Source organism: Ananas comosus, linkage group 19, assembly GCF_001540865.1.
Source record: "Ananas comosus cultivar F153 linkage group 19, ASM154086v1, whole genome shotgun sequence".
Taxonomy (NCBI): Eukaryota; Viridiplantae; Streptophyta; class Magnoliopsida; order Poales; family Bromeliaceae; genus Ananas; species Ananas comosus.
The window spans coordinates 2903795-2917920 of NC_033639.1; the positions used below are offsets into that span (position 1 = coordinate 2903795).

The 14126-nt window shown below is 39.5% G+C and overlaps 1 protein-coding gene across 2 annotated transcripts; it reads right to left on the reverse strand.

The window, feature by feature from the left end:
* On the reverse strand, positions 2490-13662 carry LOC109725055. Of its 2 annotated transcripts, XM_020254108.1 has the most exons (5): positions 13528-13662; positions 13199-13435; positions 13079-13126; positions 2884-3329; positions 2490-2726 (listed from the first exon to the last, which is right to left on the reverse strand). In XM_020254108.1, the coding sequence occupies exons 2-5, from the start codon at positions 13238-13240 to the stop codon at positions 2654-2656; spliced, it is 609 nt and encodes a 202-aa protein (XP_020109697.1). In that variant the 5' UTR covers positions 13241-13435; positions 13528-13662; the 3' UTR covers positions 2490-2653. The 2 variants fall into 2 exon arrangements, with proteins under 2 accessions (XP_020109697.1, XP_020109698.1); XM_020254109.1 differs by lacking the exon at positions 13079-13126.

Genomic DNA, 14126 nt, shown 5'->3' on the forward strand with positions numbered 1-14126 from the left:
GGGGAGCGGAGTGGGAGTAGCGGAGGAGCGTGGCGGCGGAGAGGAGGTTGATGCCGCCCAAACTGCCACGGAGAGAGAGGGTAGGCTAAGATAGAGAGAGAGAGAGAGAGAGAGAGAGAGAGAGAGAGAGAGAGAGAAAAGAGGAGAGAGAGGAGGGGGGCCTGAGAGAAAAGAGAGAGGGTCCCACCTTAAGAGAGAGAGAGAGAGAGAGAGGAGAGGGAGGGGTTATCTGTAGAAGGAAAGAGAGTGTGTGTCTTGGGATTATCTTGGTCCAAGTCCAATCTTGGAAAGAAGCGAAGGAGCTGTATCCAAGAATATTTTAAAAAAAGAAAGAGAACTTTTTTTGGGAACGAGCCAAAAAGCTGTTGGACCAATTTGGTAAAGCCTTGGAAAGGAGGTAAAACTTTGGGAAGGAGCTAAGGAGTTATTGGACTATAGGTTGGATTTTATTAGACAGAAAAAGAAGAAACTTTAGGCAGAAGAGACAAAAGTGACGTGGAGGCATAAATTTTTGCCACGTCATTTGTCACAACCATCAAATTATGTATTTGTATGGATACTACATTTATAGAGACTTGCATCCCCTTGAGCATAGATTAATATGTCCTTAACTACAATGAGTAATTTCTTCCGCAGGTTAGTATGTCCTTAACTAATGAGTAATTTCTTCCGCGCACCACATTATTGCTCAAAAGTTTTTAATAATATGAATAAATAGAGACCATAGCTAAACATTGTTCTTCCGTTTTACTGGTACACAGGTATCACCGTACCTACGTTTTTTTTTTTCGGTTAATAGCCAATGCTCTATAACATGAATTCAAGATTATTTAAAGCACATTCATTCAAAGTCAAATTTTTTTTTATAAATAATCCTATCAATTTTTATAATTATAAAAATAATTTTTTCAAAAAAAATAATTATAAAAATAGACCTCTGAATGCGGTGACTGATTTCACCGTATTTATAACTCCTCATTAGGAGTAGGAAAAGAATAAAAGCGGTGAACCATTCACCACTTTTATCATTGTACAAATATAAAAAAAAAAAGTGAGGAAAAAAAAAGACGGTGAGTAATTCACCATCTCTAAAGGCGATAAATCATTCACCGTTTTTATAAAATTATATTTATAAATAAAAATTTAACAGGTTTATTTTTAGAATAAAATTTTAGGAGAAAGCTATTGTACTAAAAAAACCCTTCAAAGTCTTAACATCAGTTTAATAATTTTCTCAACTTTCTTTGTGCAATTTATGAAAATTGATTTAACGCTATATGTCAAGGTGCGTCAATCAACGTTTCTGTAGATTAATTTAAGCATCCAATATTCAATATTCGTTTACCCATCAACCTTCAAAGAATTCATAATAATGTCATGAATATAGATAATTCGACCAAATTAATGACTACTCTGAGAGCCCTCCAAATCTACCAGGAAGAAGCTCTTACAACATTAAGAGCGTATTTTTTTCTAAGCTTTCTTGAGAACATGTATGTGATAACATATTACAAACATGGCTACAAATCAAATTCACATTTCAGTATTTTTTACCTGAGAAATTTGATGATTGCAAGGCAAAGCAAGGAAATAAAGATCCAGGAACAGAGATATTTCAAGCAGTAAAATCACTCTCACCCATTAAGTTTACATGATACTGCTGGGCAAGAAAGGTAACACAATTATATTTGTGTGTCCAAAACTCAGGTTAAAACTAGTAAATGACATAAATTTCAGAAAGATTATACGGTTTACCTATCATAATAACAATATGCAGACTGAAAGGTACATTTACCGAATATCAGAGATTTAAGTTTACCATACTATTAGGGGATAATCCAGCTTTGTTCTATATAATAGCACCACAATAATACTACAAAAGAGAGACCTAATTTCATATAAGATGACCCCAAAAGACTGCTAAGCTGATTTCCACTCGGACAGATTTATAGGCCCAAGATAATTCCAAATGAAGAATCAAAATGTTCTCACTATCAAAGCCAAAGGGAAAATTAGATAACATTAAATCCATTGACATAGTTTCAAAAAAACTCGAGACTTTCCAAGACAGACTTTATCAACAGCTATTCTTTTCAAAATTAGAGATCACGACACAAAAACAGTAAATACATATTTCAAAGGGCTAAATAATACATAATTTCGGTCCAAAATGGCTAAAAAGCATTTCAAAGAAAGAAAATTTTGAAGGCCCAACAGGCCAGCAATGGCAAACCAAACAAACAATCTACCAATTCTTAGGACCGATCCCTAATCTGTGACTCATCTCCAAACGCTCTAAGTAATCCAAACAAGTGAAAATGTCACCTCTCATGTGTTTGAAGTGCTGAGGAACTCTTCTTTCTCTAACTTAAACATCAAGCTATGCGTAAAACAAATGTCTTAAACGTATCAATAGCATTTTGTGTCAACTGTTTCAATTCATCAACCTGTGATAACTAATAAAAAGGAGAAAGCACAGAAGACAAATATGTTGAACAAATGAAATTGGATTATCTCCTCCAGTAAGATAAGTCGTGAAATGTAAAACAACCGCAACCCCACCCTTTCCATGAACAAAACCAACCATCCAATTAAATTAATTATACAACACTATGAATACAATTGAATGTCAAGCACTAACCTTCCGTTCTTTCTAGCCCCCAGAAGCCGTGACTTTGAAACAGTCGATATTGCACAATCCCACTGATCTCATCATCCCTCCGAAGCTGCCACCATTTTATTACATCAGTCAAGGAAAAGATATAGAAGAAATTATAGCTTCACAATGCAATCCACAAGAAGCTTTACATAGAAACTTCACATAACAAATAGCAAACTAGTAAAAGGAAACAAATTTCGCCAATGAATTAAGTAATGTCAGACCGGTCAATGCTTTTCCTTGGCTTCTCAGATTGATCCACACTGGCCCTGGCTTTATCAGGAAGATCTACACTCTTCTTTGATTTCTCTCTCCTATCTGTACTGGTTCTTGGCTTCTCTCTCAGATCGGTGCTGCGCCGCGACTTCTCCTTGTGGTTGACACTTGCCCTTGATTTTTCTCTATGATCTATACTTTTCCTTGAAAGCTCTCCAAAGTCCGAGCTTGTATTAGGAGGATCTAGGAGAGATGAGCTCCCTACAGATCGATCTTTCTTTGGTGGTGATTTTTCTACTGCCGATATGAACTTTTTTAGGTGTTTAATATATTCTGGATAAAGTTCCAAATTACAGTGGTTCCCTCCTTTGATCCATAGAGGCTCATACTTTTCTTTGCAGAGCTCCCATAGCCCCTTCCCATGGGACCAATCCACAACCTCATCTGCTGTCCCCTGGAATTAAAAACAAAACAAAAAAAAAAAAGGATTGAAATTAAAAAGGGAAAAAAAATTGCTTAGTTAAGAATCAAACATAAGAGATTCTCATGGCAGAGTTAAGAAGCAATTATAAGTTTCAGGATATGGTTCAAAGTAAATCCTATAATTCTAGGGTGTGTTCTTCTGAAATGGACACCCGCATGTTCCCGCATTAACATGGAAGGACAAAGAAGGCTATTTCTCCTGTTATTCTAATGGTGATTCTTTTTAAGTATTTGTTTGGCTTAAAATGAAAATCCACTTTCCATATCAAATTGCAGATGTGCTTTCCACTAAGTTGGGACAACAGGAAAGAGAACAATCTGAGGCTATTTCCTAAGGATAAAAAAAAAATTCAAAAGAAAAAAGGACAAAAGGAATCTAGTCGAACAATAAGTTGAGCCATCAAGGAATCTAATAGAAACGCAAATTCACAACACACAAATCGATAAGTCATTAAGGTCTAGCACATGCATATATAATATACTTCCCACAAATCTAAGCCACAATGGTCGGTGGTGGCCACTGACTACTGTAAATATAGAAGTGAACAAAGCAGCAGCATGTCAGGACTTGGAGATTTTCTCCAAAATTTTTTTTTGCAATCACTTAAACTCCAAAACGGATATCTATCGGAGGTTTTGCCTAAGTCTTCTAGAAGCATCTCTGTGGATCTCGGGACTGATGGAGCTGAAACCGAGTCTATTAGAGTTTCTATATTTCTAGAAGGTATATTTATTAGGACATTTATTAGTACTCTTGGGAGCTTGTAGCCTTCTCTTTTGGCTTGTAGTTTCATGTCACTTGGCATCTTTCTGTTTGCTTATGGGCGACAAGTGGCCTTTAAATAGTTGTGGCCTCCACCCTCTCAACGTAGAATTCTCATTTGTAATTCTCTACTTCAAGAGTAATAGAAGAGCTTTCTTCTCCCTCTCTCTCTCTCTCTCTTGTTCTTAGTCTAGGGCGAGTAAGTCCTAACATAGCAAGTAGAGAGGTAGGCTTGCTCACTTTGCGAAGGAAGGCGAGCGCCACAGGGGCTAAACGAGCGATTTAGCTTAAGTCTATGACAGTTGGTATCAGAGCAAATTTGTTGTTGGAAAGACATGTCTTCGTCGGAAGCTGCCGTCCGTGATGTTGTGCCTCAGCCCAAGGCGACGAAGCGTGGCAAGAGCAAGGAGCCGCGGACTCTGGCTAGAGAGTCCGCCTCCCTTGAGGACCGCATGAATATACTAGAGGATGCGGTTGCCAAAGTGGACGAGCACTACTTCGTCCTGGCCTGTTATGTGGGGATGATGGAGGACGAGCTACATGTCATGGAGGTCGGCATCACAGCTGCTATGGCCACGTTCTGTGAACAGCTCGACCACCACGACCTCACCAGTTGCGACGATGACATGAAGACGCTGATCGAGGAGATCATCATCTCCCGCAGCGACGAGGTCGATGACCTCAAGACGAGGATGGCGATCCTCGAGAAAGCGTTGGCTCATGGCGTCGAGATGCAGGAGTACACCCTAAGGATCCGCGTCCCTGAACCCCAATGCTTCAAGGGCACGTGCGATGAGTAGGAGATCGATAATTTTCTATGGCACATAAAGCGCTACCTCAAGGCGCTATGGTTGGAGGACGAGGATGACAAGGTCCAAATCACTTCCATGTACCTCGCCGACGACGCAATGTTGTGGTGGCGACGGCGTTCCTCAGAGGCCGCGAATGGCCAATGCGAACTAAAACTTGGAAGGACTTCATGCACGGGCCGAAGGCACAGTTCTACCCAGAGCACGTCAAATACTTGGCGCGGAGGCAACTTCGACGGCTCAAGCACAAGGGAACCCTCAAGGAGTACGCCAAGGAGTACTCCAAGCTAATGCTTGCCATCACTAGCATGGCTGAGGAGGACAGACTATTCCTCTTCCTCGACGGTTTCCAACCATGGGCTAACAAGGAGCTCGTGGCCAGGAACGTCAAAGATGTGAGCTCTGCTATTGTCTTGGCGGAGAAACTGCTGAAGTATAAGAAGTTAGACTTCACTTGTGGCAAACCACCTAAGACGGGCAAGGCCCAAGGGTGGGGGAGACCGCCGCGAGCAGTGAGATCACAAGGGCCAAGAGAAGGTGTAAGGTGCCGGACTTCTAAAATCATGAGGTTACAGTGTACATTTAGTTAGAAAGCCATTTGAATTGTTTCGGTGAGGTTCTGTGAAGTTCGGAAGCTTTCGGGCGTTTCGATGCGCGTAGGCGCGAAAACGGGACCCGAAAGGCTATGTTGGGCCGTGAGTTAAATCCGGCATTAGCGTGGATGAAAAGATGATGAAAACATGCTCAAAAACATGTTTGGAGAGTCTCGGTTCGATTTGAGACGAATCGGAGGTCAAACGGACGAAAACGGAGCAAAACGGAGCGAAATAAGCGAAAACTGAAAATTGCAGTTTTCTGGACCATGGGGGACCGGTCCCTGCAGGGAGAGACCAGTCCCCGTACCCGAAAATGCCCATTTTGGGCTGTTGGTGAAGCTAGGAGTTGAAGGGGCTATTTGCACTTGTTACAAGTATGGGTGATAAAGAGAGAGGATGGCTCTCTTTCTCACTTCCCCTCAACCGTAGCCCTCTCTCTCTCTAAAACTCTCTTTCTCTCTCTAAGAAGTGGAGCAAGGAAGGAGAAGGTGGAGGAGAAGGCTTGAAGAAGGAGCTCTACTTCTTCTTCCTCTTTGGGCCATTGGAGAGCAAGCTTTTGGAGGTAAGCTTTAAGAGCTTCAATGGCATCTCTCTATAGCTTGGGTTTTAAGCTCTAAGAATGGATTTAGTGGAACTCTAACATACTAAGTAGATGATTAGAGCTTGAATCCAAAGCTCTAATAGTGGGTTTTGCCTAGTAGCAAACCTAGGGTTAAAATGGGTTTCTTGGTAGATCATGGGTTTTGATCTCTAGAAGTGGCATTTTTGGAATCCTAGAATGCTAATGAGATAACTATTACCTAAATCTTGGATTGATTTGGAGTATTTAGTATTAATGGCATCTAGGGCTTCAAAAATGGGGTTTTTGTACATAGTTGGGTTTGATCTCTATTGACCCTCTGTTAACCTAATTGATAGGTGTCCGAACGCGTGGGAAGCGACAGTTCATCGATTCGTTGAGCGGGTGCGACGTTCCGGCTGAAACAAGTGTTCGTGGTTCAGAGTTGACCCGAGATCGGATTCCGAGCATCGTAACAAGAAACCGAAGACCTTTAAATTCCGGATCGCGGATCGGAGGTCGTTTGGTGGTCGAGCGTGAGTTGGGTCGAGCCGTGCGGCGTCCGTCGCGGGAGGCCGATTACAAGTGACGACGAGCAATCGGAACGCTATAATAGGTGGGTGGTGCCATCCCGAAGCAGTTGAACTGCTCCCTATGTCTAAGTTTCATGTTGATCAAATTGCATAACGATGTCTTGCATTATAAGGTGATAAATGATGGTTTGGTCTTATATCTTGCATGCTCCTTGGTAGAGTAGTGTATTTGGTTTATCGCTTGTTTCTAGCATGCTAGAGGTTTATATATGGGAAGTGAAACCCTATAATGAGATGATAAGTGTGGATGAGAACTTAGTAATGTATTATTAGTTATTGCACTAGGAACTCTAGTTATCATTGATCAAGTTGCATATTGTGATCTTGCATTATAGGGTGCTAGATGGTGATTGTTACATGTTATGGCATGCTAGTGGTAGTGTAGTGTTAATTGTTTAATACTTGTACCTAGTATGCATGAGATTGGGACATAGTGTTGTGAAACCCTATAATGGCATGATTAATGAGGATCAAACTCTAGTTGAATGACAACCTAGTGAATATGTGCAAGTAGTGTATTGAGAACATTATGGGCGGCGAGTGGCTTTTAAATAGTTTGTGGCCTCCACCCCCTCAACTCAGAATCCTAATTTGTAATTCTCCGCTTCAAGAGTAATAAAAGAAGAGCTTTCTTCTCTCTCTCTCTCGTTTTTAGTCCAAGGCGATAGGCCCTAACTTAGCAAGTAGAGAGGTAGGTTTCCTTACTTCGGGAAGGAAGGCAAGCGTCACATGGGTTAAACGTGTAATATACCGAAAATTCGGAAAATAAATGTCGAACTTTAGTCAAATTGACCAAAGTGCGAGGATGGAACACTTCGGAAAGTCCGAAGGTGTTAAAATGATTAAAAGTGAGTTGTGGAAGGTTTTCGAGAGCTAAAGAATCAAATTCTGCAAAACTGCAGATTTTCAGCTCTCGGGGACCGGTCCCTGGTGGGAGAGACCGGTCCCCGAACGCGTATGAAGTGAGACAGCCGAAAAATCGGCTAAGTCCTGAGGAATTAGCTCTCGGGAACCGGTCCCTGCTTGAGAGACCGGTCCCCGAGAGACCGGCCCCACCAGGGAGAGACCGGTTGCACTGCGCGCAGCAGCTCTGGCTGCGCTGGGACGACGTTCGGGAACCGGTCCCTGAAGGAGAGACCGATCCCTGCCTGCGCGGAATGCCCAGTTCGGGCAGTGTATTAAAGTGAAAGTTGAGGGGTTTAGCTGCAATTTTGCAACCCAATAGGCTATGTATTGGAGTAAATGAGAGATTTCTCTCATTTCTCACCCTCTCACACTCTCTCCTCTCTTTCTCTCTCTAGATACATAGAAAAGAGAAGAAGCAAACTGAAAGAAGGAAAAATAAGACAAAAGGTGAAGAAGCTTTGGAGCAAAGAGGCTCATCTCCTTCTTTCTCTAGCCAAGAAAAAGCTTACAAGGTAGCTTTGAACCCTAATGTAGTAAAACCCTAGAAATCGTCTTGAATGAATCGAAGATGGTTTCTAGTGAATATCTAGTATTTGAAGCTTTCATCGTTGTTCTTTAGAGATCAAAACACATGAGTTGAGCTCAAGGTGAGCTTCACCCACCTCTAATGGCTGCAAATCTAATCTAGGGTTTTTGGAAGCCTAGTAAAGTCTTCTAATGACTATTTAGAGTATAGTTGAAGTACTTTTGCTTTCCAAAGCAGATTCAAACCCTAGTTTGTATACATTGGAGCTAGGGCACCCAAATTGGGCTTTTGTCATAGGATTTCTAGGCACATTGACCCCTCTAAAACTAATTGGATATATTCTCCCGACGCGTTGGTTGCGCTCGATAACGTCACGAAAAGCCAAAATAAAGAAATATGAGCAAAAATGCTAATAGGCTTTAGTTTGCCGCAGGGTAGTGACAAACCGGGCCGATAAATAATCCCAAGAAACATCATCGCGAGATCCTTGAAAGCCTTATCGAGGTGGTCGTGCTTCTCAAACTCATTGAACTTCCTTCTCATGCCTGAATGTGTCATTCATTGAGATATATGTATATAATTGTTGCATACATTTAGGGTAAAGTACATGATGAAAATGTAATAATGCATGATGTGAGTACAACTGCCTTAGTATGATGAATGTAACTAGTGATTTCGAAACCCTATTGTGTATGCATGAGAGAAATGAGCACCAAATGAGCAAAAGAACAGAGTGATCACAATGAATAGACATCAGTGGCATTTGAAAAGCGTAGCAGTAAACAGTGACGAACGAGAGTTATGTTAGCCAAAGAACCAAAGTGATATAAAGAATGATGAAAATTGACAATGTGTAAATTAAAGTAATAGTTGGGGCAATACAACGAGAAATTTAAGAACAAGAATGCTTAATAGATGGCAAAAGTAAAAGAAAAATAAAGAATGTGAGTGCAGAGTTATGCAACAAAGTTAGTAAAGAGAACTTAAGCCTAGTGTAAAGTCAAGATTAGCTTATAAAAATCCTTTGAGTTAGGATTTCATCATGTGCTATGATTCCACTGCTCGATCCGTCGCTCCCCTCGGCAATCGCTCCGTAATATGCATCCGATTGAGTAGACCGAAGACGTCCTAGCGGAGTGATTTCCTCATATTGATTAATGTAAGCAATCAATGTCTATACCCGGGTTACTTGAGATAAAGAGCAATATGCAAAAAACAAAGAGCATAAGATATAAAGAACAAAGAATAAATTAAAGATAAAAACGAAAGAATTTGCATAATCTGCATATATTAATGTTGAGCATATTTCTGCTATTGTTCAGGCATATACCATCATGTTCATAATTGTTACTATATTCACTTATCCTTTCTATTATCCTGAGCTTAGTCCTAGTGAAAGTCGGATGTTAGGCAACCCAATGAACTTTGTCATGAGTTCTCACCCACATTTCCACCCAGAGCCGGGACCGAGCGAGCCGGCGAGCGACCGCGGTAAAGGTATCGCACCGTAGTCAGAGGCCACCGAAGTTGGGTTTCATTTTGTAGTAAAGTACCCTATGATCATCTTTTGTACTTGATGATTAGTGATGTAAAGAAAAGAATGTAAAGCTTATTTTGAGGTAAATGTGATGTAAGAAAGAAGTGATGAAATTATGTAATGAAATGCAAAGAATCCTAAATGTAAAAGTTGGATGCAATGTATATGATCTAAAATGAATCATATTACTTGTGAATGTTTAGTTTCCTTTTTCTTTCACTAATGGCTATTGCTTACCCTCGTGTAAGCCGTTTGTGTATGTTTCCGCTAGTGCTTTTCTCTATTGTTGAAAATGTACATGTGATGAGCATTGGGCGGATAGGAGAAACTCTGTCCGTTCGGCGTCTGTTTGACGTGCTCGGGTCGGGCCAAATTGGCATCGGTCCCGGGGCGTGACAAAACGAGCGATTTATCCGTGACAAGCAGCTGCCTTTTAAGCCAACAGCCGAGGGAGGCAAATAGAAGAAAGAGGAAAGAAAAGGAGGAGAAGGAACAAGAAGAAACAGGAAGAAATGATTGCCACACGTGCTGATGACAAAAAAAAAAGAAAAAGGACAGATGACATTTTCAACCTGTTGATGTGGTTGGGAGGGCTTTAAATGTTGAACAGTCTTATCTGTAGCGAGTAAATTAGAGTCAAATATGCCTTAACGTTTGAAGGTTGATTAATGAAATGAAAAAAACAATATGTAATATTCAACTTTATCAAGAAGGCTTGGAGTTAACTCATTATCAAATAGGTTTGTCTGGTCAAACTACATCACTAATCTACAAACTTCCTACCTCTTAAAGTTGAAATAAGAATAGCTACAAATATACAAGTTCTACTAACATGGGTAAAATTTATCTTCAAATGTCCACAACAAATCTATAACACTCGGAGGCAATGAAATCTAGATCAACCTTGTGCAGTTGTGCTTTATCTCTTAATTTAGTTGGCGCTTTAGATTAAACCTTTGCTCCCAACTTGAACATGTATTAATTGTGTTTTCAATCGTCAAAAGCAAGAAGAAATTAATATTAAACTTGTCAAATTCGTACAAATGAACAAATTAGATGTCATTACTGATGCGGCCAAAGGAATTAGAGAAAACATAAATTTAATTTAACTTGAGAGTTCTAGTGGAGTATGGATTCAATCACAATCTAAATTTAGCTTGTGTATTATTGGATTTGGGAAAATCTCAACAAATTGCAGATGATTCCTTGGCCCTAAGTTTAATTGATATATTCTCATGTAAATAAGCCCCAAGAAGGCATTTGTAGACCCAGAGAGAAATTCCAAAGTTATTTTGTGAATTATGTGGTTTTTCTTTAGTTTTCCTAGTGTAGTGATCCCTCCTTTGCCATTTGTGTTCCCCCATCTCTCTTCTCTATTATTGTCCAAGCGCAATCATCCTCCACTGCAGTGCTACCGCACCCACAGATGCAACGCTATCGCACTACCCTTCACCACCCCTCTACACATTGCACCTAGAAACGTCTGTCGCAACTTGTCATCGTTGCACACTCAAGGTCGAAATGCTACTGCCTAAATTCCCACTACCAATGCCTTGAACTGTGCTCCTTGCATCTCCTTGCAAGTCGTTCCACTCCCTCCATGCTCTGTTTAGCTACACAACTACTGGCACACGGCAGCTGTGGACCCTCCACTCTATACTGTCTCCTAGTTTACGCGCTAGTCTGAACCCCCCTATAAGATTTTCTTCTCACTATTATAGGCTTGACTGAGCTCTCTTTTAGAACTTTTAATCCAGGTCAACATTAAGTTGTGCATTCTCTGGTTCAGAGAGAGTAAAATATTGGCTCTCTTTTACTTACATCCTTAGGAAGCAAAGTCATTTATCACACTATATCAAAAGAAGTTCCCCTTGGTTCCGTTGTTCCAAGAAACATCCCAACTTAAAGTGTTTCCTAAAGAAATCAAGCATAGGATTTGCTATAGGGATCCTGCTCAAATAATATGTAGCTTTTGCGAAGAGGCCCAACAGTTGCATAGATTCTGGAACGAACCTACCTGAAATTTATATATTTATCTTAAGCAGTCTAGATTTTTTTCAACCCAAAAGTGCATCACTGCTCTACAAACACCAAAAGAATTTCACTAGAAGCTTCAACACCCCAAATTTGCCCTATAAGCGGTAGTTAAATTGTTGCTCTCATAGATATTCCATACTACAAGAGGCTACATACTCCGAAGAAGATTTGTTACTCGTAGCCAAACTGATATAATACCAAGCTATCAAAAACCATTTGATAAGAATGACAAAATAATTACCCTCCTGAATATATCACATGTTGTACTTAATCTACTAAAAAATTTAAAAAAAATGTATATGAACTTAACCTCTCTTAAAGCTTACATTGTTAGCACTTAAACCCTTCTGCCAGTCTACCATTCAAATTTCATTTAAGCCATATTTTTAATACCAAAAATACCCTTCTTTCCCCTCCCTCCCATCTTTTTGCTTCTTTTGTCACACATTCCGTACTTGACAAAAATTTTGCATTATGGATGAGAGAAGATGAAGAGAATGAAAATAGAGGAGTTTATAGGGGCTATTTTATAGCTAAAAGAAATGGAATATAATAATTGGAGAAGAAGAAGATTTGGAAGAGTAGAACGTAGGAGAAAATAGTAAAGAAGAAGAAAAATTGAGACGTAGAATGAAGGGGTGGTCCCATCGGTTGCACTAGCAGCAATCGTGGTAGCAGCAGAGGCGGTAACGGTGGAGGAGATGGAGAAGGTGGTCTCACAATGAAAAAGAAGAGAGTATAATAGAGGTGTATTTCGGTTATTTCATAAATTCTTTAATAGTCAACCCTCTAGAACATTTCTAATCTATCGACGAAGGTTAACTGCATGTTTTTTTATTCAAGGGATTAAGTGCAATATGTGATATATTCAGGGAGGTAGTCTGCACTTTAGCCCAAAAAAAAAAACATTTAATCTAGCTAATGTGGCTATGGCTTTGGAAAAATAAATGAGGTTATTACTATCTAGCGTACACCTGCTATATAAAATAATATGAATAAGAAAAGTAACTTGAATATCGTTAAAAAAAGAACAGGATATAATACTTTCAAAGTTACCCATAAAACAATTGAATACAAGGATATAACCTTAGACAATCATATGTATCTTAATCAGGAGTTAATATTTGAACTATACTTTCCATTCATCGGTGAATAATTCATTAGTGCTAAAATAAAAAAAATAAAAAAATAAAAAAAACACCAGCCACTAGATCATGATCACTTCTTTGATGATCTCAAAATTTTGACAGCAAGCCAAAAGTGCACTCAAAGCAAAATAGCAAATCATGCAGGATTAATCATATATGTTACGATACCAAGAAATAATTGTGCTTTGCGAGGTTTCAATACAATTGCTAGGAAAGAAACAATAAAACTAAGAAGGACATACTTACATGAATTACCAAAACAGGACAATTGACCAAAGGAATTTTATCAATGTTCTGCAAACAAAATTACCAATCAGAAATTATCAAAAGGGGGGGGAAATCTGATTTAGGTAATAGTAAAGTAACCTTATATATGTCAAACCAATAGGTGTGCTTTACAGGATACATGACACGAAGGCCAGATAAAATTGGGCTATGCAGAACAACTGCTCTCAAGTGAGGCAAACGAGACGCTAGATCCAGAGTTGGGCCACTACCAACTGATTGACCATATAAAATAACATCCTCCTCACGAGCTCCATAAGTTTCTATAAGGCATCTATAAGCAGCTTCAATATCAGCATAGGTGTTCTGCTCACTTGGCTGCACGCACAAAAATAGAAATAATAGACCAAATATTCTCTTCAGAAATACCTTTAACAAGAACCAAGCAGGTCAAAAAGTAAGAGTTCTACCTTTCCTGATGATTGACCGTATCCAGAATAGTCATACCTGCAGAAAAAGTCAGATACAACAAAAGGTACTTAACACCAGACAGATAAAAGCAGAAAGCAATAAAAATTTAATACATAAAGACCAAGTTATATTCAAACAGGTACTAAATTGTAAGCAAAGAACTTCTAAATCAAGGGACCTGATTTTACACATAAATAAGATATATTTGCCAATATATTGCACCACCGGTTCCTGAACTATGGGCAGTTTATCAGTTTAGCTCCTGAACTTTTCAATGAGTACATCAGACAACCCCAAATTCTTTGTTCTATTTCACATTATTCTCTCCATCTTTGTTAGAGGAAAAAATATTTCCTGCATGCAACATATCTGTATATCCATGCCCTGTCAAGCCATCAAGCCTCAATACCATATTTTACTTTCAATATTATGTTAAGGAAAAAGAATAAATAAAAGGCTTTGAAATACTCGATGGCAGGACTAACATGGGAGATGGAATAAATAGTTGATGGATGGGGTGGTAGACGGATGCATGTTTATACAGATGGATGAGGTGCAAGCAATTATCTCCCCTCTAACGAACAGGGTGGTATGGTCA

Coding starts and splice junctions, on each gene's coding strand:
- LOC109725055 (XM_020254108.1), bottom strand. CDS start 13,240: ATGTATCCTGTAAAGCACACCTATTGGTTTGACATATATAAG. Junction 3,330..13,078: donor GTCCTGTTTTGGTAATTCAT/GTAAGTATGTCC, acceptor TTTTAATTCCAG/GGGACAGCAGATGAGGTTGT. Junction 2,727..2,883: donor CCAAGGAAAAGCATTGACCG/GTCTGACATTAC, acceptor AAATGGTGGCAG/CTTCGGAGGGATGATGAGAT.